Source organism: Oxyura jamaicensis, chromosome 1 (genome assembly GCF_011077185.1).
Source record: "Oxyura jamaicensis isolate SHBP4307 breed ruddy duck chromosome 1, BPBGC_Ojam_1.0, whole genome shotgun sequence".
NCBI classification, from domain to species: domain Eukaryota; kingdom Metazoa; phylum Chordata; class Aves; order Anseriformes; family Anatidae; genus Oxyura; species Oxyura jamaicensis.
The window spans coordinates 12,649,325-12,674,097 of NC_048893.1; the positions used below are offsets into that span (position 1 = coordinate 12,649,325).

A 24,773-nucleotide genomic window follows, 5' to 3' on the forward strand; every position below is an offset into this window, starting at 1 on the left:
GTATAACGTTTCAATATATTTGAAGGCAATAGGTACAATTTTACAACGTTTCTGCACAAAACTGAGATACATAAACAGAATAAATATGCAAAGGAGTGCATGAAAAGCTAAAAAGAGGCAAATAAAGGTTGAACAAAGATTTCTAATATTCTGCCTAGGTGTTCAGACAAGAAACGAGTGTCTGATTTATATCTGGCCCAGTTGCTGATTCACCCTGTTTCTAATTATTTGTTAGACAGCTAAATACAAAACCAATCCAGAAAACTGTCACTCTGTTAAGGGTCAGCACAGGCTGGTCACATTTGTTTTTCCATGGCCATAGAGACTTAATAGATGAAAAAGATACTCCTGCTCATTGCCAGGTGAATATGATTTTATTTGACAACTGAAACAGGAAAATGAGTCCATAATTGCTAGTAGCATCTTTACTCATGACTGCCATGTAGGCACATACAAACATGGGATTTGTCTTATCAGATCAGGCACTGATCCAGACAGTCTGGTATCCACCCTTTGCCAACGGCTTCATCTTCAGTTCTGGCTTACCAGGCAGTGCTCTGTTGGGCATGATGAAAACATCTGACCTTTTCACCTGGCATAAATCAGCTGGCTTCCTCCTCACTCTCCATCTCCCAAATGAAAGTCACAAAGCGTTCTGCCTACCCTAATGTTTATCTGCCAGCCACATCTGACTGCACGGTAGAGCCAGGTTAGTCCATCCTCTTCAGTGCTGGCCCACATGGCTTCACATGCATAGGAATAATTTAATGTCTCATGAGCTGGTGAAAGAGCATTTTATGCTCACAGTATTACCTTGCTCGGGTGAGATCCAGAGGCTTAGTCACAGCTTGTCGTATCTGACATCCATTAAAATAGAGTGAATCTCCATGGGCATAGGGTGCCAGCTGTCCACATCCATTCCCTATCACTCCCCCCTGAATGGTTTCCCAGTTTATTTCAGTGACTCTTTCAGATTCAAAATTATCTTTAATATAACTGGGGAGATCGTGGCTAAAAACAGAGCAGTCATCACCTAAAAATGACACAGTGAAGTTATAAAACACACAAAAATCAAAAGAATTGGGAAAATTCAGTTACAGTCCATTGTAACTATATTCAAGTTACAGTATTCAGTGTGAATACAGGCCCAGTATACAGTGTGACTACAGGCTGAATATGTTTCAGCAGATGATTAATAGTGCACACATTGCTGTCTAACATTAATTTTTATGAAATCAAGGCTGTCAATCTGTTATTTTTTACAGCAGTTTCTCCTGTTTTACAGTGATGCCAACAAGGGAAACCTCAAATTGGTGGTTGAAGGGAAACGCCTTTTAAAACTGGGGAGAAATCTGATCTCATAAAGTTATGAGACTGTCCTGGATGGCTCTAAACACTCTGTCTCCACTTCCACAGAGCACTTATAATTTTCATGAGGACACTCGGGTACCGTTAGACATCTGCTCATCTGAATTGCAGCATTAGAGCAGAGCAGTCTGTTGTGATGTGGCACAAAACTGAATCCCCTGCATGTGCCAGCCACCAACATCTAGATCCCACGTACACATCCCCTGGGAGTGACTGCACCCTTGGAAGGAATACAGGGGTGAAAGCCGTGTCTGGGTAAGCAGGTAGCCACATCCTGCCCTCAATGCAGATTGAATGGGCTTTAAATACAGTGCCAGCCGGACAGCAGAGACTACTGATTCAACCCAGGAAGAGTAAAGGAAGGGAATAGTTGTTACTTGCAGCCCTGCCAAATTATGAATTTATAGTCTGTTACTCAAGCACTCCAGTGATAAATGTAGACAGGATATTTCATTCTGTCTATATCTTTTGTTTACTTTTGAGCTAGATTAGACTCTAGTGGAAGTACAAGAAAGAGATTGAAAAAATGAAACCTTGATATCCTTCATCACAAATGCAAATGGCTCCAGTTGTGCAATATCCATGGCCACTGCAGAGCTTAGGGCACGCTTCCCCAATGTACACGTGGTCAATTGCCCAGCTTTGTTTCTCTAGTTCTTCTCCTTTCTGAATCCACCTGAACTGAGTTGCACTGCAGATATCAAAACCCAAATACAATGTTATGATATCTAGCAATTAAACACATCTGTACAGTGACGTTCAAATAGGCCAGTAGCAGATGAAAATGAAAAATGTTGTATGAAAGGGCTGTGACTTTAATAACTAGAAAGACAGACCAAACCTGAATGGGTGGCTGTTCTATTATTGGCAGTAGCCTCTTCTATTAACAAAAAGCTTTTTCAAAAATCATTAATTATGTATCAGATCTAAATCCAGCAATAAAGAGGCATTTTTAATTCACCAGTTGCTCCAAAGCTGACAGTGCCAGCAAGACAGCTGACATTTTACAGGCCCACAATGAGCTGACCTTTTGGTAACCTACCTGGAAGAGACATGATCAGGCAGCTGGATAGTTATTCTTTTCCACATGGAGCTGTTGACAGAGTTATAGATGGTAGCTTCATGGAACTGAAATGGGGAGCAGCCAATGCTATTAGATGAGGAAGGAAGACAGTGTGTCTGAACGAGCTGCCATGAATCTGTCCTGTAGGAAACAACAAAAAAATATGTTCCTAGAACAACTGGAAGAATAATGAAAGGTAATCTCTAAAATCATGACATTGCTTGTCTTACTAAACAAAACCAATAGATCGTCAGTGATACTTTCCATGCTTTGTAGCCACAAATAGACAAGAGGTGAGAAGGTGAAACCCTGATGCAGTCTTGGAAGACTTTCCATGCCCCGTGTTTACCCATAAACATTTAAGCACAGAATATACCTTCACTTTTACAAATGATAATGCACTATTATACTAAAGCAGAAGAGACAGTGTAATTAAGTTTTCTGTCAGTTAAAGACCAAACCAGAATTAACTAACCTCCACTTGATTATAGTTTGGTCCTAAATGTACAGTCCTGTACCACTAAAACAACAGTTCCCTGTGAATGTAGTTTTCTGTGAGCACATTTTTAACAGGAACATGCTCATGACTGTAACTGCAAGCTGAATGCCATGAATCTGTCAACATCTGGGATAAATTATAAGGAGAATTTATCCCAGTGCTTGCAAACAGGATTTGTTCAGATCCTGTTACAAGATGAACATCAAAGTGAATGCTTTAATAAATAAAACGTTTTGGGGTTTTAAATTTCATATTATTTTTTTTAAGTCTATATGTTCTTCTATCATTTACCTTGCATCCTTAGTATACTCCAGCATCACAGAGTGAAGGTCCCCACAAGAAGTTGCCTCACAGCCAACCACGATCTATAGCATAAAGAAAATTGGCTGCTGTAACAAGTCAGGTAGACATTTTATGTGATATATGATGAAGTGGTGCCTATTTTTTTTTTTCTCTTTACAGGCTGTATAAAAAGGTTTGTCAACATAAATGTTGGAGAAAAAATATCAAAAGAGGGTGGAAAACAAAAGACACAATACTTCAGGTACTGCTTTTACTTAATTTTACCTCATTGTTATTTTCAAACAGAATCCTGACGCTAATTTCCTAAATTTGAAATAAAATATCTAAAGAAACATTGTTTCTGAGACACCAGGACGTGGAAGCTCCTCAGCATTTCAGAAAGTGAAATACTGACCTTTGTATTAATCACCTATGAAATTTATAACTCATAATGAAAAAATGTGGGTGTGAACTCAAGTCAATAAAATTTTACAACTGAATTATTCTGCATATCTAGAGCAATAAACATATTTGTGCCATGTTAGAATAGAAAGATTACTGTACTCAATATATAGTACTGAATAGGTAACAAAAGCTAAATTTTAAGAACTTCAGCACCAAATGGTAGCCATGCAGTACAGCTGAGTTCTTAGTTTAGAAATAAAATCCTTGCTGTGACTGGTGAAGAAAAAGGAGGAGAAAGTCTGGAGAAAAACACTTTGCAATGAGAGCTCAGTAATACAAACAATGTTGATGGGTTATCTTAAATGTTTCCCTTAAACCAGAGGAAAAAGATAAGCTGAGCAAAATAAGCAGCTTGAGGGGGACTTGGCATGCAGTAGGAAATAGTATGTCAAACTTCTCTTTTATATGATTTCTTTAAAGATGGCATGCTGTGTAAGTGGAGGAAGCAATGCTTTGAGGGAGTATAATAGTCAATATAAAATAGGCAACAATGTTGAGAAAATGTGAAAATTTGATTGAAAATGGATAAATCTGGAGCTGTCTTGTCAAACAGAAGACCAAGAAAAAAAAAACATAACAATGAAACAGACAACTATTTTTATAACCTTGCCTTCATGTTTGTTCCTGGTTTATTTAAGACATAGTGATTGGGGAAGGGCCAATTTCTGGGAAATTACCACAGTCATTTTCTTATTGCCTGTGTCTATTCAGAATTCCACTTTAACAAAGCAAAATATTCAGAAAAGTTTCTCTGATTATTTAGATCACTTTCCATGACACAAGTAAGCAAAAGGGGTACTTCTACTCTGAGCACTCCTAAATTTTCAGTAGGCCAGTTCTTCTCCAGCCCACATCTACCTTGCCTTTTCTGCTTATTTACTAGGTGAGGGAAAATGGCATATTCTGCATGTCATGCATTCTCAACTTAGAAAATAATTCTTATTCTGTCTGATGATCCAGCAATTTCTGGGTAAAGGGATTAGACTGCCAGTCTCTCTCAGTAAACCCCCAAAGCATATAGACAGTCAGAAGAATTTGACACCTCACATTCGTACAACCTTTCTGTTTCCCATTACCTACACTTCAAAACTTCCCTTAAATTTTAATATAAAATCATTATTTATTCATCCAATTGTGCTTCCTAGCTGGAAGAAGAAGAACTTCTGGAGAGAAATTAGATGGTTTTTCATTACAAAATTTACTTTGTAGAGAGAGAATATTTCTTACTTTAAACTGCATCATGTATCCTGGTTGTATAATGAGCTCCCTGGAGGACAGGATGTTGTGTGTTTTGTCCTTTTTCTTATTTGGCCAGTAGAGATGGAATGATGGATTTCCACAGAACCCTGCAGTCCTGACTGCATTAGGGTAAAAACTCCAGTTTTCTTCATGAGAGGTGCCTTCTATTAACATGAGTTAAATACAATTACTGCATTGTCTCAGGAAACATCAAGGTTTAGTAATGAATCCACAGAATCACTAGATACAGTACTTTAGCAATATAAACACTAAATCTATGCGAGCTGTTGTGACACACTATAAGTAAGCTACTAGCAGACATAGTATAAACACCAGTTCCAGATAGGTCATTTAAATGTTTAAATAATAGTATTTTTAAAAATATGATTAAATAAAACTTCCCTATCCAAGAATTTAAATGAAATGAGTTGGACTGAAAGAAAAAACCTTCTTTATAGATATGTCCATTTATTTACACAAACATACCTAAATATACTTGTGTATATATATATGTGTATATATATATACAGACATCCCCATTAGTAGCATGAAGAATTGAATCGAAACAGTACTAGTCTACAAAACAAAAAATTTGCAACATTAAAAAAGAAGAAAAAGTGTGCTTGCAAGCTCATAGGGCTTTTCTCAAATAAGATCATGGCAGACAATAGAATGGCTGTCATAGCCTCTTACCATCATCAAATGTATCTACTAGCTGACTGGGGTTGATCTCTGCTCCTCCAATCAGAATGTTATCCAGAGCCCACTGCGCCCGATCAGGACCTGAAACCACAATCCCGTTGCTGATGGTGAAAGGCTGCCACCACCTCAAGCGAGTTGTGTTGGTCAGAGCACGTTCGGGGAGAAGGATGTAGTCATGTCTGACTGAGATGTATTTTTGGTAGTCCATCTCATGAAGCAAAGTCCAAGTTATCCCTAGAATGAACAGATGCTGATTTAGTATTAAAAACAAGCATAAGGTAGAATCTTCTAAAAGGTTTAAGGGAGATAATTGGAAATTAGAAATAACAGCTATGTTCTTCCAATAGACAAATCTTAACTTCTAAGGGTAGTTGGCTACTGTACTCATTATGAGAGCAATTTTGTAATTGTATAAAGCACTCAAATTGGCTAGAAGCCACTGATAACAAAAATCAAGGAGGAGGGGGCAATTATGGAAAATAATCTCAGATATTTATGATGCTTAAATACTGGATAAGGCTGTAGTTTAGATTAAACTTCAAGATGTACTTGCCTCCATCAATGGAATAATCTAGCAGCACTCCCTCCTTTCTGCAAGTTGGTCTGTGGCATGTTGTCATGTTGTTTTCACTCCCAATTCTCCCCCAGTATTGTAGAAATCTAAGAGTAAATGTACAGGGTTAGATCTATTAAAAATCTGTACAGATCAAGAAGTTTCCTTTCTGTTAGCAGATATGCTGAAAATGATCAAAAATTTTAAGCAAGTAACACTGATGTACAAGTAGAACAAAGGCTTCCAAAAACATTGCCTTATAATTCCCACTGGAACCTCATGAAATTCAACAAGGACAAATGCAAAGTCCTCCCCCTGGGAGGGACTCACCCCCTGCTGTGGTACAGACTGGGACTGACTGGCCAAGAGCAGATTTGCTAATTGTTTTGTGTGAGTCCTGGTTTAAAGTGGACTAAATATAATTTACCAATGTGCCCTGGCAGCAGTGAAGGCCATAAAAAAAGTTGATAAACTGAGGTAAAGTCATTGCAGGTCACCCAAATTGTCTGGGCTATAGCATGTTCCCTGTGAGGAGAGGTTGAGGGACGTAGCCTTGGTCTGCCTGACGAAGAGAGGACTTCAGAGGATCTGACAGCAGCCTACAGGGGGGTCATCAGGAAGGCAGAGCAGAGCTCTGCTGTGGGGCATGTCAGGGGCCAGGAGACAGTGGTTGTGAATTGAAACAAAGGAGGTTCTGACTGCATATAAAGGAAAAAAGTATTACTGTGATGGTTAATTCAACACTGTCCTTGGAGGTTTTCAAGATTCAGTGAGACAAAGCCCTGAGCAACCTGGTCTAAATTCACAATTGACCCTGCTTTGAGCATGAGGTTGGACTAGGGGACCTCCTGAGGCCCCTTCCTAACTGAAAGGCTATGTGATTCAATGAATTCTTGCTGAATAATAGAATTCTTTAAAGCCATTCAGCCAAGGGACAAGGATGATGAAGTTGTCTTCTATGTGATGTACTGTCTATTGATGTTATTTCATCGCTGTCCAGTTAAGTCATCCTTTTCTACCTCATGCAAATGGAGAAGGTCTTGTATGGGGCCCCAGGAGAGGCTAACCAGCAGAGGTGATGTTCTGAACTCAGTGGGAGACACCACTAGTGACTCAGGAGTGGAGCCACTGGTGCACTGGGCATAGAAGACCATTTCCACTGTGGTAGGGTGGGTCTTGCTCTCTACAATGCAACTAAAAGCATCAGTTTCTTGACAAACAAGACACAGTAGCTGAATCCAGAAAACAGTAGGGAATGGAGACCTTATTTCTCAGAGAGGCATTTCTGACAGCAAGCATGGTGTTACTAACTGTGCTAAGAGCGCTGCAGCTTCCCCCACACCATTAGCTGTGCATCACCTTCCCCTGTTCACCACATCTCTAGGTCCGGCTCTGGCAGGACAAGAGGACACCCCTGCTTCTCATTGCCAGGCCAGATATACCTCTGGGAAATACGCATTTTTAAATGATAAAAGCCACAGCTCCTACTTCACAATCTCCTCAAGCATGCTGTTTCCCACTTATTTCCATTTTTCAGTGGGAATCTGTCTGAGAAAAGCTAGTCATGTGTGTAAATGCTGACAGGACCAAGCACTGTGGGGAGGTATTCTCATCTCTCAGGCCTCTGGTGTAATCAGTGGTAAGATGCAGAGAGCACCAGAGGGTGATTCTGAGTGGAGATTGTCCTTGGATGCCACCACTTCATGTTAGATTCCTCTCACCTCTGATGATGTGGGGGACTCAGGGAAGCTAGACTCCATGCTGTTCACCTCTTGGTTAGGCCACAGTGGCTCATAGATCCCATCAGGGAGATTTTCTGCCAAACACATCTTTGTGACTCTGCTACCAGTGACAGACATCTGAACTGTTATCTTATCTTACCCCTGTCTAAGGATGTCTTCTGGGTCTAAGTTTGGGGGTGTAAATATCCCCCTGTGTTACCAGTCCACCAAGAGCTATCATCTATTCAGAGAACCTCATGCTTTCCACCAAGTCGGTTTTCAGTGAAAAGAAGTTTCATAGAATCATAGAATAGCCCGAGTCCAACTCCTGGCACTGCACAGGTCTGCCCAAAAGTTTAGACCATGTGACTAAGTGCACAGCCCAATTGCTTCTTAAATTCATACAGTCTTGGTGCAGTGACTACTGCCCTGGGGAGCCTGTTCCAGTGCGCAACCACCCTCTCAGGTGAAGAACCTCCTCCTGACGTTGAGCCTAAACTTCCCCTGCTTCAGCTTAACACCATTCCCATGCGTCCTATCACTGGTGATAATGGAGAATAGATCACCTGCCTCTCCATTCCCCCTCGTGAGGAAGTTGTAGACTGTGATGAGGTTCCCCCTCAGCCTTCTCTTCTCCAGGCTGAACAGGTCCAGTGACCTCAGCCCCTCCTCATACGTCATCCCCTCTAGGCCCTTCACCATCTTCGTTGCCCTCCTCTGGACACTCTCCAACAATTGAACGTCCTTTTTGTACTGTGGTGCCCAGAACTGCACACAGTACTTGAGGTGAGGTCGCATCAGCGCAGAGTAGAGCAGAACAATCACTTCCCTCGACCAACTAGCAATGCCATGCTTGATCCACCCCAGGATACGGTTGGCCCTCCTGGCTGCCAGGGCACAATGCTGGCTCATTTCCTTGGCAATTCTGGAATATTAAATGATTCCCATTCACTTCTCCAAAAATCCTCATAAAACCCTCCAGTGAGACACCGGAAGACCCAAATGCATGGAAGAACACCTCCGAACTGCTGTGACCATCCTCCCTGAATGCCATGCAAACCTTTGCTCCATTGGACATTGTAGCAAATTAAATCATGATCTAATTAGTGTCTACCTGAGATAACACTCTTTTTGTGGTGGCTTAAAAATTCTTTGAGCTACAAGCTGTATTTCCTGCTATTTTGTGAGCATTTAACAGAGTTCCCCATTGAAATGACATGTTAACATGACATACTTTGCACCCCGCAGGTCCAGATCTTGAGTGACAGCCTGTCTCACAGTTGCACCTCCAAAATAGAGAGTTGTGTCTTCTGCTAGAATCCCACACTCAGTACAAGTACTTCCTCCTTCTAAGGACATCCATAAATCTGGTTTAATTTCTTCATTGTCAAAGCGCTCTTTCAGGAAAGTCTGTAACGAAGGTGTTTAACATAAAGCACAAGTAATTATAATCATAAGCGTTTCATATGGCCATGTATTTGAAAATGCATTTGAAAGACTCACAAACACTGTAAAGATATATATATATATTTAGGATGAATGAACATAACTGAACTGGATTGGCTAAATATGCAAATATTATAGGGCTAGATTTTAATATATTTGGGAGGTAATCCAGTACATTAGAATTTGCATGTGCAAATAAATGGGTCTAATTCATAATTGTGGTCATTCAAGACTATGTAATACCACTCCAGTGCATATCCAGTATGTATGGTAGATATTGTTATTTTATAATTTCTCCCCAGCAAAACTTGTACTGCAGTGAAATTTCAAGATTTTTTTGTTTGTATTCTTTGCTTCAATAAACTCTGTCATGATAAACACAATCCTTCTACAGGTCTTAATCAATGATTGTGTGTGCAATGGTGAATTCTGTCTAATGAAAATCTAAAGATGAACAGTGAACTATATCACAGCTTTATTGGGCAGTGTTATTTGAAAATGAACAAAACAGTTTTTGGATACTGTAGTACTAGTTTTGTTAAAAATGATAAAAGGACTGAAAATGGATTTGAGTATCTTCAGGCTGTCATGAATCAAAGCTAAATTTCCAGTGTGATCAATCTCCTCTCTCTCCCTCCCCTTCTCTTTCATTCTCAGCCAAAAACATGTCAAAATTCACTCTTTAAAACACGCAGTAAAATTACCTTCAGTGTTTGGGTCAGATAGCAGTTTGGACCTGAATATCCAGGATCACAGATGCATTGCTCTTTGAGGCAGTCTCCATGACCTCTACAATTTTCCAGACAACCAGGGCCCAGATAGAAATTATCAATGGCCCACTGCATATCTGAGTATTTCTGATAGAACCGAAACCTCACGGGACTACACGTACAGAAACAAAGAAAAACAGATAGATATGTATGAAACAACTTTGCTCAAATGAAAACAGGTAGGTGAAATACAATTTACATATAACTGTACTATCCTCCAAGCTTCCACAAGTAATATCTGTCAGTCTCTGTTGAAATCAATTTTATGACATATCTGTATCTTCTTCTTCACAAATGTACTATCGGTCACATATGGATGGATTTTGGTCACTGTGGAAGCTGGAAAAATCTATCCTTGTTTCTTGAGAGAGAATTTCATTTATGATTATAATTTCTTTGCAAATTACTCAAAGAATATAAGAGATTTTCCTTTTTGCAGAAAAAAAAAAAAAAACACCACCAAACAAATAGTTTGCATATGTGTGGACTACTGCAGACAGCAAGGGTAAGTTTTCCACTCAGTAAGGTCATAAATTTACTCCCTAATTGAACACAGCTGTCTGAACAGAGCAGAACATGCTGTACTGGAGCAGACTGCAGAGAAGCAAGAATGCCATTTGTTTAGACCAATAGTCATGATCAATCTTGATAGGAAATAAAACCATACAGTGTATGATAAACATTGCAAGATGCACTTTCTTGAAAGAAAATGAATAGGCAGATGTGTTTCCTGTTGTGCTTTTTGGGACGTACTGAATCCAAGACAAAACAAGCAGTTAACTCATACTTACTTGCCCATGAGGTTTTCAGGCAGTGAGTAAGTTACTCTTTTCCATCCCTTTGTGGGAAAGAAAACAGATGGCTGTGAAACACTCCCAGAACATTTTGGATCAGCTGGTAAACACTGAGGTACTAAATAATTCCAGCTAACACCAAAGTCAGTGGAGTACTGCACATGGACCTGATTTTGTGCAAGTTTTTCAGAGGTTTTACATCCAACAGAAACCTAATAAAGACGAGAGCATAAGTAAATTAGAATTAATTGTTGTGATTAGAGTTTAAAAAATGTTTGAACCTGAAAACTGATGGCTGAATTTTGCTCAAAATCATGTCAGTAACAGTGTTTGTATGGTACCGGTCATCTGCAGATCTCATCCCAAGATTTCCAAGATTGAGAACAGTCACCATATTCAGAGTTTCAACTTTTTTCTAGCTAGATCACCTCTCTGGATATCCAGGTTTTGTCACTTGTGCCTGTGCCCTAAACTGATAAAGCTATTCTCCCCTCCCACGCAACCTAATATTTGGGCATTTCAGGGGAGCCCACCCTGGTCAGTTTTGTCCAGTTGACCTTCTTTGTAGGAGAATTGTTCAAAAAGCTCTTACAACTTCCATATACTGCTGGATTATTTCTTCATTTTAGGTAAAGGGTTGTATGAAATGTGATTGATTACAGGTTAGATGTGAATGCATGCCCACACAGATGAGGTGTGGCCATTTTTGAGCTGCTTTCCCTTCACCAAACATCTGTAACAAAATAGGCCCTTTATATATATATTTAATATTATTCATATTATTAATTATAAATATATATATTATACATTATATATATAAATATCTATATTTATAAATATATTATTTATATAATATTATTCCTATATCCTATATATATATATTATATATTCTTCCTATCCATATATGATGTCCATACAACTTCTGTGCTGGAGGAGAAGAGTGTGTCACCTCTGAGAATGGCCCACAGTGTTAAAGCTGACCAACAAGTTGTAGGTGAGACAAATAACAACAGCCTAATAACAACTCCTTTCCCTGCAAGGAATGGTTTATGCATAGTTATAGACATCATCCTAGCTCTTGAAAAATCAGCTTAGAATTGGAGCAAAATGGGTTTTAGAATAATTATGTAGAAGACAGAGATTTTACCTTGAATTGCATAATCCAGCCTTCTGTTGGAGTCAGGTCATGGGTGACTGCGTAAACCTCTCTGCCGTCATGGCTCCCACAGATCATGACACCATCAGGAGAATCACAAAACCTCTCAACTGAGCAGTCGTCATGGAATAACCAGTGCTCATTCACTTGAAAATAAATGGGAATGTCAGTAATTTTCAATGACAACATGAGGTTCAGAAAACAGTCACAAAGTAGTGCTAACCACTGAAGGTAATTTATTTTTCAACCCACATGAGAATTATTTAGTAATGCTCCTCACAAAGTCAGTACCCCGTCTATCCCATGTACTTATTTATTACATTTATTGCTCAGAGCACCTCTTACTACTTTCTTATGTAAACATAACATTCTTTTTTAATGTTCAAGAAGTAAGGCCCTGAGGTTTATTCAAAATCCTCTTGCCCTGGCTGTTATAAAATAATTTCTTTATGGATGTTGACCACATGTCTGCACAAAGTATACCCCAGCACTATGACTTGCTAAACCTTGTGAACATTCAGAAATACTTCCGCCTCTACAAAATTTATCTGTAAAATGTAACTTAACTTCCCTAACAGATATTTAAAGAAATTAACAAACAGAAAGCAAACCAGTTAAGGAACCTGCTTAGAATAACCTGGTATTTTTTCATCCTTTTTTTTTTCTCTCTTTGAAGATAAATTCATTTTCTAAGTAAATTCACTCAGTAAAAAAATGGAAAGTTACATTACACGTTTTCATTTTGCGAACTAAAAAAATAAGCAAGGACACCTGTAGTGATGGGATTGTCTATGACATCCATTACAGTGAGACAAGGTGCAGCAAGATTTAGACTTCTTGCCCTTTAAGTCAGACCCACGTAAACCTTTACCTGTAGTTTTGTCTTCCATAAACATGTCAAAGGCAATCCTCCCAACGGGCCCTGCATCAGCAGGGGAGCGCTCATGCTGTGGCAACGGAGCACTGCTGAAGGTGTCGAGCATCACAGTCCTCTGGTCAGCTGAGCCAGAGATTAAGACATTGTCAATAGCCCAGTCGTTCTGGTCCAGACCATCATGTTTAGGCTGCCACCAGCGGAAGCGTGTCCCAATGGTTTTGGCATCGTAGGGAAGGAGGATGTTCACAAAACTGAAATACAACATGGAAATTAGTTGTAGGAAACCCACAGGAGGAGGACACTTCTCAATGCTCTGCACCAGGTATTTTGACCAGGTTCACTCCTGTTGTCTCCTAGAGCAGGTGCAAATTGGGAAGGCAGAGAAAGGTTAGATGATTTAGCCTACATTTTCCTGTGGGAATCTGCCAAAACAAAACCCTTTTTGATCACTCCCAATGTTATTCCCTGCACAGGTGCTCAGAGTAAGGTGGGGAGGATCAGCAGCTAGACTGGCAAGGTATGAGCAACCCCACATGCTCAAACCATGATTTAAGAGACAAAATGCGGTCATCTAGACAAGTACAGTATGACCATAAGGTCCTAATTAGGGAAATGTTAAGAAATGTTGAAGTAAACTTACGATTAATAATTTCTACCTGGAGCAGATAGCAATATTCCAGTACAAGGTTCCTATTTCCCTTACAACAGAAGTCAATAGTACACTTAAATCACTGTGCCAATTAAAATGCTAGTGATTTATTTGTGCATTCAAATAAAATATCAAGTAATGAGTTCCCCTCAGCCCCATTTTCTATGAGTCTTTAAACTAATAAATGAGGAAGAGGTCCACCCATATCTATGCTGGTTTGAACTTCACAAATGGGTTTGAGTATAGTGTAGACCTTTGGATGGTTATCTGCAGAAATTCAGTTTCTCCTCTATACACTGTTTTCTAACAAGTTCAAGTGATGAATTTCTGCTCTTGTCAGTAAGGAACTAGATTGCAAATGAAAGTATCTTCAAGACCAGGATGGACATTATTGCAGTAGCTGTCTTCCTATATTTCTGACCTTGCAGCTGAACAAATGCTGATACTCAAACACATGCTCTAAAGCAATTCATAAATGCTTGCAGGACTGGACATCTTAAAGATCCAACATGTAAACTACAGAAGTAATAAATCAGAGAGGTTGTTATGAAACAATAAAGAACACTTGACCTAGTACAGGAAATCATATATGCAGAAGAAGGTATTTACAAACCCGGGTTTGCTGAATTGGTCATAGAAAATTTCCATTAAGAGGCTCCAGGTAATTCCACCATTCACAGAATACTCCAGCAGTACTCCTTGGTTGCGGTTATTAGGAGTTATCAGACATCCATACATGAAATAAAACTGGATGAATTCTGCATTGGTGAGGTTCAAGTCAACTGTAACTAACGTACGGCTGCAGCCCTTAAAAGTAATGGAAAATTATGTTGGCTGGTGCTGTCTGGCAAAACTTATGAACATAAAAATTGGTAGCTTATGCAATCACTACTAATAAAGCTTCATGTTGTAAAACCTTCAAAATAGTACAACTTCTACAAATTATAATAAAAATAAAGCTACAACAGAGCAATAAATGGCTCTCTCCGAGAACACAATTTCAGTTATGTTCCATCTTAAAAAATACATACATTGCTACTTGCACCTACAGCTTTATAAAATTAGGCATCAAGAATGGAATTCACCTTTATGCTGAACGCAAGAGTTACAAAAATCCACACCTCCACTCTACAACACTAGGTTCTCCATGCAGAGGTAATGAGGTAATGCAGAGGTAACGAGAGGGCACACTGATTATGTGCTAATAGCTCAGTTTATGCAAACCATCAAATGGCACAGCAATGTTAATATGTGTGCTTTCCCAAAATTCCTGCTTAGTCTGTTAATTAGTGGTTCCTACTTAGTCCTACTGGAAGGAAGTAGAAATGTAAATGTTTCTGTAAATTTATTTTAGAAAACTTGCATAGTGTGAACCTAATTCCCTTGCGTGAAAGATATATATAAGCTCAAGTTTTACATTTCTAAAATAATATTTTGTAATTTTTATAACCCTGATGCCACCTAGAGCACACTGTAATTCAGCAGCAGGCTGGATTATATAGCTGTGCATGTAGCTAAAACACAACCAATTTTACTCTAAGCTAATACTGAAAAAAAAACCAACAATGAAATATCTGGAGGATAAGTCTACACGTGGACATATTTTCAAGGAGCAAGTGCATGTTATACACATGCAAATACCTAGTTATTAATTTACCTCTGTGGGCTGATTAGAAGCTGCACCAAGCTGCAGTCTCTGTAGAAATTGTAAGTGCTATGAAGAGGCTATTATCAGAGGGTGGGTCTCAATGTCTACATACTTCAACTGTGCTTTGATCTATCAGCTCCACCACCAAAGGCCCCACCACAGCTGCTTTCAGGAGGCCTCTGCAGCATTACACATTTTCCTGGCTGCAGCATAGCCAGGATCATGGTATCTGCTTTCCTGGAGCGTATCTGGCTGGTACCAGGCTGTAGGACCCACCTGACTTTGTCCTTCAGATAACCAAAGGATATATATTATATAGATAGATATAGACATGTTTTGTGTTTACTGTGTTAATATTTTTTTAGCATGTAGCTATTCATTTAACTTTGTAAATCAGTCCCGTTTATACTGTCGAAAGGAGCCACTCAGCCTCCGTGCCGAAACACCAACCCCGCTGAAGTGAAGAGCCATCCCTGAGGCCACCGCTCCACAGACGGTGCTCAGCTTGCCCCCGTTCACTGTCAGCCAGTTCTGGCTCGATGGCGAGCGATTGAAGTTATCCTTCAGTTGTGTCGGAAGTGGGGTCTCTGGCTCATCACAGTAGAGCCCCCCCCAGTGCTCATCACAGCTGTGGAGGAAAACAAATGCAAAATTCAGCTGGCAAAGGCCCTGCACAGAGATTTAATCAGCATCACGTTATCCTACATCAAGGTGCCGTGTTATTCCACACAGAGACCGTCTGCATCATTTCCTAGTGCACAACTGGCATATGGGGGTTTCAAACATCTGCCACTTTTTGAGGTTGGTTATATGAACAAAAAATATTTTTGGAAGGATAGTATTGTGTACATGTTTTTTCATTGTAGTTGATAATACAGAGTACAGTCCAATGTTATCAGTGAAATACATTTTACTCCGATAGATAAACCTAAAAAAATGTGCGGAGCCTAAGAATGCCCTGCTAACATTAAATTTTGAATGTTTCAGTAAAGTTCTAATGGATAGATACTGTTGTTCTTTTATACGGTCCCCGTTTTTTGTCTCATCTGAAAAACCTTCTTATATTGTGTCAAAGTGTAGTTAAAAGCACAGAAATGCATTTTACTACTACACAGATTTCACCAAGGAGGTCAAGCCATCGTAATTCATTGCTGTTGGGATATAGACAATGCCAGAATATGTGTATTTTTTCTGCAGTGGAATATATTTCTAACAAACATAGTCACAGCACAATTATACCACCTTTCTCCCATTTCTGTTATCATCTGTGGACTGGAAAAGCAGCACATCCATCTGGAAAGTATTTCTCTGTTGCCAGACAGAAAATCTGGGGAGGTCTAGCTGTTTTTTAGCTTTGCAGAGCTCTGTGTGTGCTGTTATATAAAACACTTTGAGGTTCAAGTCCATCTGTCTCCATGGTCAAACCCTGCCATGAAGCAGAAGCATCAGGCAATCAAGCCAACACCAGTTACAAGACAAAAGTTGGCCTTGTGAAGAACTGGCATCTATTGTTTTGCTTAGCAGATGCATCCCCTTGCCAGCCCTTGTGCTCTGCACCCAGCACCAGGATGAAGGCAAGGGGTGATGACGTGAAACCCCTTGGGAATCAGGGATGACTTCTGGGGAGCTCAAGCACTGTATGTCCTCAGAGGGGTGAGCAATCTCAAGGAGTCTCTTCTCCCTCCCTTATGGGAAGGTGGTCAAGGCACACTGTAGGTAACAGGAGAGGCTGCTGGAGAAGGGACCAGTGGTATCATCCGTGATGTGCAAACAGGCAGAGATTTGCCAGAGCCAACCCCAGCATTCACCCAGCCTGTTGTTATTTCTGTTCCTCAGCAGTTGTGATGCCCTGGTCAGTTTTAAAAGCAAAACCCTCCTTCCTTTTACAAATTGTGTCAAAACCTTTTCTGAGATTTCATTAAAATTACACAAAAGTGAAACGCTGCAGTGCTGTTTAGGACAAAGGAAAAGTTTCACTTACACACAGTTATCCTGGGTGCACTTCCCATGGCCGCTGCACATGTCTATGCAGCCATCCCCAATGTAGACGTTATCAATTGCCCAAGTTTGCTGCTTATCAAAAGGAGCAGGCTGGTGCCAGCGGAAACGAGTTGCTTGAGACCTTTGGGGGAGAAAGAAAACCAGAAAGGTAGTGCGCTACCTAAGCCAATCTTTATTTTGACTGAAGGGAAATTTCAGTCTTGTAGCTAGACTGCTCCTGGAAGATTTATTTGATATCAGCACAGCCCAGGGCTTGATTTCTGACAGCAACAAGGTCCCTGAAAGGCCAAGAAGAGGGCTCCCAAATGCTGAGAGTAGCCCAGGCAACCCTGCAGCTGGGAGGCAGGGCTGGGCTCAGCTGCTCAGCTGTGGTCCCTGCACAGCCCCAGGACATGCTGGTACCAGCTGCGGCTGGTACAAGGCTCAAATAAATTTGACCAGCATGTTAATGAAAGGAGAAGTAGCTTCCTGAATTTTGTAATGGAAAAGGAGCTCCTCCTAGCTGAATGTTTATGGTACATTTTGCCTATCCGTGATGGGTGAAGTGACAGAAAGAGGGAAGTAAATTGTGCAGATGTAGATATCATTGTGTAGACAAAGTGCATAGCTCCATAGCACACCAAGAATGAGAGAGATGGGAAAGGGAGAAGAGCAAAGCAAGAGGCTGTGTTTGGCACAAGGGAAAATAGGATAGGAAGAAGGTGGTATGCCCAAAGGGATGCTCAGACCATTCATAACCATTCATAACCATGTTCCAGCTGGGTCCTGGCACAAATCTGAAGCTGAGAGATAGCTGAGAACTGAATCAAGCTGGGATGTCCCCAATATTTCAGGTTTCACCCTGAGCCTGAGTTTCATTGCTCCAGCAATGAACTAACCTGACTTTTTCCTCTGTGAATCCTCCTGGCTACACCTACATAGTGCAGCTCTAGACAGTAGGTTGGCCCCTATGTGAGATACTGCGTTTATAAATCTACGGGGGTCAGGTGAGCCCTGTGTGGGATTTGTGGAGCCAGTGATGATGTGACTCTGCCTTCACAGTTTCCTCCCTACCCTCCAACCGTAGCTTGGCTGGCAATGTTAAGAAATGATCTATGGTGCAGTCCTGGCTCTTTTCAATAAATCATTTGCCTTTTTTTTTATTAAAGGTGGAATTTAGTTCCCTATTCAAACACCTTATTTTGATGCACCTATATGTGAATTAAATGTCTTATCTCCCAAGGTAGATGATGGAAACCCAGCTGAAACAGTCAGGGGACACTAAAGAGCTATTCATCTCACACAGCTGTAGACTCCAGTATGTGAATAGCTGTGAGTAAATTAATTTCTGCAACTTTTCAAGACTACCATTTTAAATTCAAACTAGTTGGTGTTTTGCTATACAGCACCAGATGGCAGCATTGAACTTTGTGTAGTCTGTTTTCTTTAAAAAATCTGTTGTAAACCCCAAAACAAATAAACACCCAAATTCCCCCAATTTATTCAGTGTAAAAATAAACCTTTTCAATGTTATTCTATGAATTTTTTCTTAATAAATATATGATGTGAAGTGAATGGATAACACATTTATCCGAAGAGAAATCTACCACTGTGCTTTCTAGTTGTTCACCAAATGTCATTTTTTAAAAGAAATGCATAAATTGGGAGGAAGTCCTTGAGGATTAAAGACAAAAATGTATATCCCACTCTGTCTGCTTTAGGTTTGGTACTTTACTAACAACTTACAGGGCTGATGCTCCTGGGAGAAACTTTAGGTTTGCGTTTGCATTTTCAAATCAACTCTAAGATATAATGAAGTGTTCATTGCCTTCTGCAGGCCACAGGTTATATAGCACACTGGGGTATGTGAGCCCTAAGATGCTATGTCAGTATGGGGGCTGTGCACTAGGCCAAGCTGTTGACTAAGTAACCCGCAAGTCCCTAAGATACACAGATATAAATAGAAATACATGTGCTATTATGCAGCTTGAAGTGGTAAAACAGCATAAAAATTATATCGCACCTTTACTAAAGGGCTGTACCATTCCTTATTCTAAAGGTTACGTTTTCCATTGCTTGTGAGCTAAGGTTGTAATAGCCTCTCTCACACAATCCCTGTCTTAACATCTCTGGGAAATGGTATTACTTGAGCCAAGATACGTAGCTATTGGACTGGAGAGAATAGCAATTTTTTTGCCTCAATAGGGATCAGACTTCTTCCTTTGACATATAGCACTCAAAAAGATTTCAGCTTTAAAAGCACAGCTATGTATAAACCTGAGTTAATCTCAGGTGATATGTTCCTTTTAGGCCCAAATTCAATTGGTTTGGAGCATCAGCCCCAGTCCTGACTTATCCTGTAAAGCCCTAGAAAGTCCTTTCTGAACACAAATTTACAGGCTTTTTATAAGGACTGTTGAGGTAATGGATTTTGTAGACAATACATAGTGAAGCAGTACAACAAGTAAGGAGAGGAGATCATTGCTGGGAACAAGTCCTAAGCATACTATTACTTGTCATAAATCACTTCAATGGAGATAGGGAAGGGTCTAGATGCCAAAACAGTTAGTAACAGAACATGGACTTTTCCACTGCCAGTTTCAAAACTTGTGGCAACTGTATAGATGCTCTCAGTACAATTTCTGGAAAATAAAGGTGTCTGTTTCAAAACTTGTATGTGTGTTCATTGCCATCTTTCATAACAACCTTCTCAAACAGGCATAAGCAATGCCTGAGCTGTGGCTACATCTGTGACAGCAGTTAGCTTGGCCTATGCCTTTGGTTAGGAAATGGGGCTCAGCAGTAGACGAGCTGTAAAGTTGTGCAGAGAGCCTGACATCCACCTTTTTTTCTGGGTTTTACATTGGCCTAGCACTACATTGGCATTATCAGGTATGACTGCATGGCAAGAACTGGAAGTCTGAATTATCCACTTGACCCTATATGAATTTTTCTCACAAAAAAAAATAATAATAATAAATATATATATATATATGGCGGAACTCCCACTAGCAGTCAATGCTCCTTTCACGGCATAAAACACAGACTCCCAGTAAATCCCACAAATTTTCTTCCCTCAAAGACAAAATAAAGTACAACAAGGAAGAGGAGGTGAAAATGGGGCATGTGTAAAAGTTGAGAGAGATCCAAACGACGCAAGGAATGCACAGAAAAACAAGAAGCCTAAAAAGTATTACTCTTAAAACACCAGCTCATAGCCAAGAACAGCAGGAACAGGATGCAGGTGGGGATTCAGACAATCAGCCACCAAAACAACCAAATTTCATGAGGGTGATACCACCATGAGATTCGTTAAAGAGTTCCCCCTGCTCCTGCCCTTCCCCAGGACAAGAACACAAGAATTTCCTATTTCTAAATAACTAAGAAAAGTAAATATACGTAGTAGCTTTGCAATTTTTATGCAAAGCAGGATGAAGTTTTCTTTACTTATTTGATGCTATCTGCATTGACCAAACAAGAATGGCAAGGTACAATTATTTTAACACTATAAAAGTATCAAATCTCAATACACAGCCATGTATTTAGACTTATTCTGCAGAAAACCAGAGAGAGATACCTAGTGTAGGGAGGTAGAGGCAAAGTAATACGGGTCCACTTGTTGAAAGTGTCTGATATGAGAATCCTCTGGAGATGGTACTTGTTACATTCCACATTAGTGGGAAGACAGTCTCTCAAAATCGGGTGCCAGGTCAGTCCAAGGTCCACTGAATATTCCAGTTCAATAGCTAATGGTGGAAAAACAGTAAGTCAGTTAATTTAGAGACTCACATGCATAGGTCTATGACAAACCTTTAGTCACAAGACTGCTCTGACAAAATAAATACTCAAAACTTTTCAAAACTTCATATCGTGAGCACAAAGATGATGGCAGTGCTAGAAGATGCATTATATGTTGCTGAACAAGTATAACTCAGGAGAAGGCTGCAGTACCCATCAGCCACCTAACTCAAAGGACCACAGGTGCAAAGATAAAGTAATCTGTCAAGTCACCAGGATTAATTCAAGCCCATTTCTGTAGCTGCAGCATACAAGAAAGTGATGTGACAGCATCACGACCAGAAGCTTTTTGTTTTTCAAGCTGAATGATGAGAACTCAGCTGGTTGTAATCTCTGTGTAAGGCAGAACTACTCTCAAATTCAAACTTTTGGCTCTTCAACAAGATGGTTTAGTCACTCTTTCCATGCCACTCCAGACCAGCTCATTTCAGTATCCAGCATAAGCAATTTTAAATTGAGTTTGTTAGTCAATGAGCTTATTTTCATTCAAACACAATCTACCCATATTAAGCTAATGTATTCATTTCTAGCAAAAATCAGCAATTTCATTATTTTGCTGTTTGGGGCTTATAAATTTTATTATGAAAAATAAAGATTAGTCAAGCTCACTAAATACTTCAAGTTAAACATTTATATAGGCATTAAAAAGCAAGTAACAATAGGCACAGAATTGTAACTTGCAGTAAATGTTCCAGCTGCTAAGTTTTCTGGCTGTGTAAAAAATGGAGTATGGTTGCAGTGACAGTGGTGGTAAATCTGCTATCTTCTTTGATTACTACCAGCCCATTTCTTCTACCCTCATGCATAGAGAATGACCCTTAATCACCCAATCAGTCCTACTTGATGTCTAAGCACAGAAAACAGTGCTATAGAAACACAAGGACAAGTGGATACAAACAAGGATAAATGAATTTTTAGTGTTAAATCTTCATCCTCAAATTGAAATATTTTCCTCATCAGGAGTGGAAGCATGACTAGGTAGCGTCCTGCTTAACTTAATACAAAGTTAATATAATGGTAAGCACAGTAGACAAAGAAATAACAACAAAAGAAGGAAGGAACTATTTCTTTGTCAGTATATAAACAAGCTGCCAAAACACTTAAACTTAGCAGAGATGATTTTAGGGATGCTGCAGTGGTTTTAATACCGAAAGAAAATTGTTGAGGACATAAGTAAAATCGTGATTACTTCCATAGGGTTCAGAACAGCAAAAGCAGGTAAGCCACCGTTCAGACTTTATGTAAAACCTTCTTCCATTTTTACGCAGAATTCCAGAGGAACAGTCAGCAACTCAGTGAATTTATGCACGCTGCATGCTCCAACATACTACATTGTCCTTCTCATAAAAGGATAAAAATGCACCCCCAAATGCTATGCTAAAATAATGTAATCTAACATGTATAAACAAGTATTCAAAAGCTAGGAATACCTATATTTTGTGCATTTTAAAATCCACATAATGACCCAATTTTTAATTTCTCTGTGATGCATATTCAGTGCAGAACATGTTTTTGCACATATATACATATGTATACATATAGATATATACATACAGCTGCACAAATAAAAGCATGTGTATGTACACGTACATATATATGTGCAAAAACATGCTCTGCACTGAATGTGCATTGTATGGAAAAAAAGGAAACTAGGCAATAAAAATTACATCATTATGTGCACATGCATGTATATATGTTTATATATGTGTGCATAGATATTTGCATACATTCATACATAGACATACGCATACAAATATATACGTACTTACTGTTTCAAATGGATTATACAAATTTTCACAACTGATTCTCACTTAGCTTGTGTCAGAAGTAGGCTAATATAAATGATTTTTTAGTCATACAACTGCAAATGAGAACAAGAAGCATATGTTGGGAACACCCAGCTGTTTATTATTAGAACCAGAAGATCATCCCAAGCAGTGGATACAATATGCTGGCAAATAGACTAGAGTAAGACAGCTGTTAGTATTTTTCTTAAATGAGTTGAACTACAACTTAACTGCCTGGAGGAGAGAACTTACTTTAGTTTATCTTAGGCTTCAGGTACCAACAATAAATGCTGATATTACAGTTCCTGAGAGAAACATGCAGTTTTCTTTGGTTTCTCAGTTCTTGTTATGATGGATAACGTAACAACAAAACAGCTGAACTTTCCCATACAAGACAGTAAGAGAAAGGGTAGGATTTACTAGGAAGTCATTACCATAGCAGGAGTCTGTGACAGAGCAGGATGCTGCAAAATCTATTTGCAAGAAAGAGTCTTCGTTGATAACGATGTCAGTGGTTACAACATAGCGGGTGCTAGCTTTCTCGATGAACACTAAAGCATCCCCAGTAGACCCACAGACTGGCATCTTTGTGCCACCAGGATGGAGCAGCCACTTTCTACTATCCAGCGTGGTGAAATCATCTTCTAATACTGTATTGCCAGAGATGTTTCCCCCAATAAGAATCTGAAACATCATAAAAGGAATTGTTATTGAAAAAAAATCACGCTTAGAAGTCTTCACAAATGCATATATGACAGAGAATCCCAGAGGAGGAAAATATTGAGTTATCTATGCATATATATATTCTGATGGACCATAATAGACAAACTTACTTTGTAAAGATTTTATGTTATGAGGAAGGGGAATAGCTTTTTCCTGTAGAGGCACCCTAAAGAGACTTGCTCAGCTGTACAAATCTGAAGTTTAAGGAGGTGAATTCTATTCTGAATGAAGTACAAAAATAAATGTTGATAGAGCAAAGTGATTACACTGTTATTTTTCCCACTGACTGTTCAGTTCTCTTATAATCTGAAGAATTACTACCAAATTGCATTTGATGATTGAACTGGGCCAATATTCTTTGTTTTGATGTTGACTTTCAGAGATTAGGATTTTGTGATTCAACGAATAAGCTAAAACTAATTCTTACTTGTTATTCTGAATTCAGAATACTTACTAATACTTACAATACTTACTGATTGTTCTGAACTAATATAACTAACTAACTTCAGTGAAGATTCAGGAATGAAAGAATAAGGATTTTTTTTTATTTTTAAATGAAGGGATGGGAAGTAAAATTTTGTAACATGGACGGATGTTCAGTGTCCAGGTTTTTCCTATGAACCTGAACTAACTGCTATAAAAAAAAATAAAAATATTTAAGCAAATTCAACTGGGGCTGGGGCAGCCCAATAACACTACTTTGAGTGCAATGACTTCAGTGGAGTTTCTTGAGATTTATACTAAATCATACAAAGCAATACAATATACTCTGAATAGAAGTAAAAACCAAATATGAAACAAAACTTAAATTGCTTTCAAAATGAGAAGACTGATATTGATTGAAGATTTTCTCTAGTTTTTCCTATTACATTCTACCAAGGAAATTACATATTTGGATAGACTTGAAATAAGGGCTTTCAAAGTTTGAACTCAGACCTGGATTTTGCATACTAAGGCTTTCTGCAATGTGACCCCGTGGCTCTACCCTTGTATTAAAGACCTTCCTAGCTCCAAAATAGACATTCAGTACCCAACATAGAAACAGTGCATTAAAAGCACAAAATTAGCAAACAGCAATTTTGCTCATTTATTTTGCTAGATTAGTATAAGTCTGAAATATCTTCATAAAAAGCATTTTCGCTTGACCAAGTGAAATGACGTATGCCAATAAAGGGAAACATTAAGACAGAAATCAGTCTGAAGCTATATTAAAAAACAAACAAACAACAACAAAAAAAACAACCCAGAAGAGT

The 24,773-nt window shown here is 39.2% G+C and overlaps 1 protein-coding gene across 3 annotated transcripts in view; it reads right to left on the minus strand.

Annotated features, from left to right (window-relative positions):
* Positions 1–24,773, minus strand: part of RELN (reelin) — a 285,330-nt gene that overhangs the window by 12,290 nt on the left and 248,267 nt on the right. For all 3 annotated transcript variants that reach the window (XM_035347207.1, XM_035347218.1, XM_035347199.1), the window contains exons 45-61: positions 23,232–23,481; positions 20,790–20,958; positions 17,214–17,354; positions 15,683–15,860; positions 14,198–14,391; positions 12,930–13,186; positions 12,050–12,204; positions 10,900–11,114; positions 10,043–10,220; positions 9,127–9,302; positions 6,172–6,278; positions 5,610–5,852; positions 4,905–5,080; positions 3,222–3,295; positions 2,411–2,572; positions 1,902–2,059; positions 814–1,033 (exon numbers count right to left, since the gene is read on the minus strand). In XM_035347207.1, the coding sequence (XP_035203098.1) occupies positions 814–1,033; positions 1,902–2,059; positions 2,411–2,572; positions 3,222–3,295; positions 4,905–5,080; positions 5,610–5,852; positions 6,172–6,278; positions 9,127–9,302; positions 10,043–10,220; positions 10,900–11,114; positions 12,050–12,204; positions 12,930–13,186; positions 14,198–14,391; positions 15,683–15,860; positions 17,214–17,354; positions 20,790–20,958; positions 23,232–23,481 (3,053 nt within the window). The remainder of the gene's footprint in view (positions 1–813; positions 1,034–1,901; positions 2,060–2,410; positions 2,573–3,221; positions 3,296–4,904; positions 5,081–5,609; positions 5,853–6,171; positions 6,279–9,126; positions 9,303–10,042; positions 10,221–10,899; positions 11,115–12,049; positions 12,205–12,929; positions 13,187–14,197; positions 14,392–15,682; positions 15,861–17,213; positions 17,355–20,789; positions 20,959–23,231; positions 23,482–24,773) is intronic.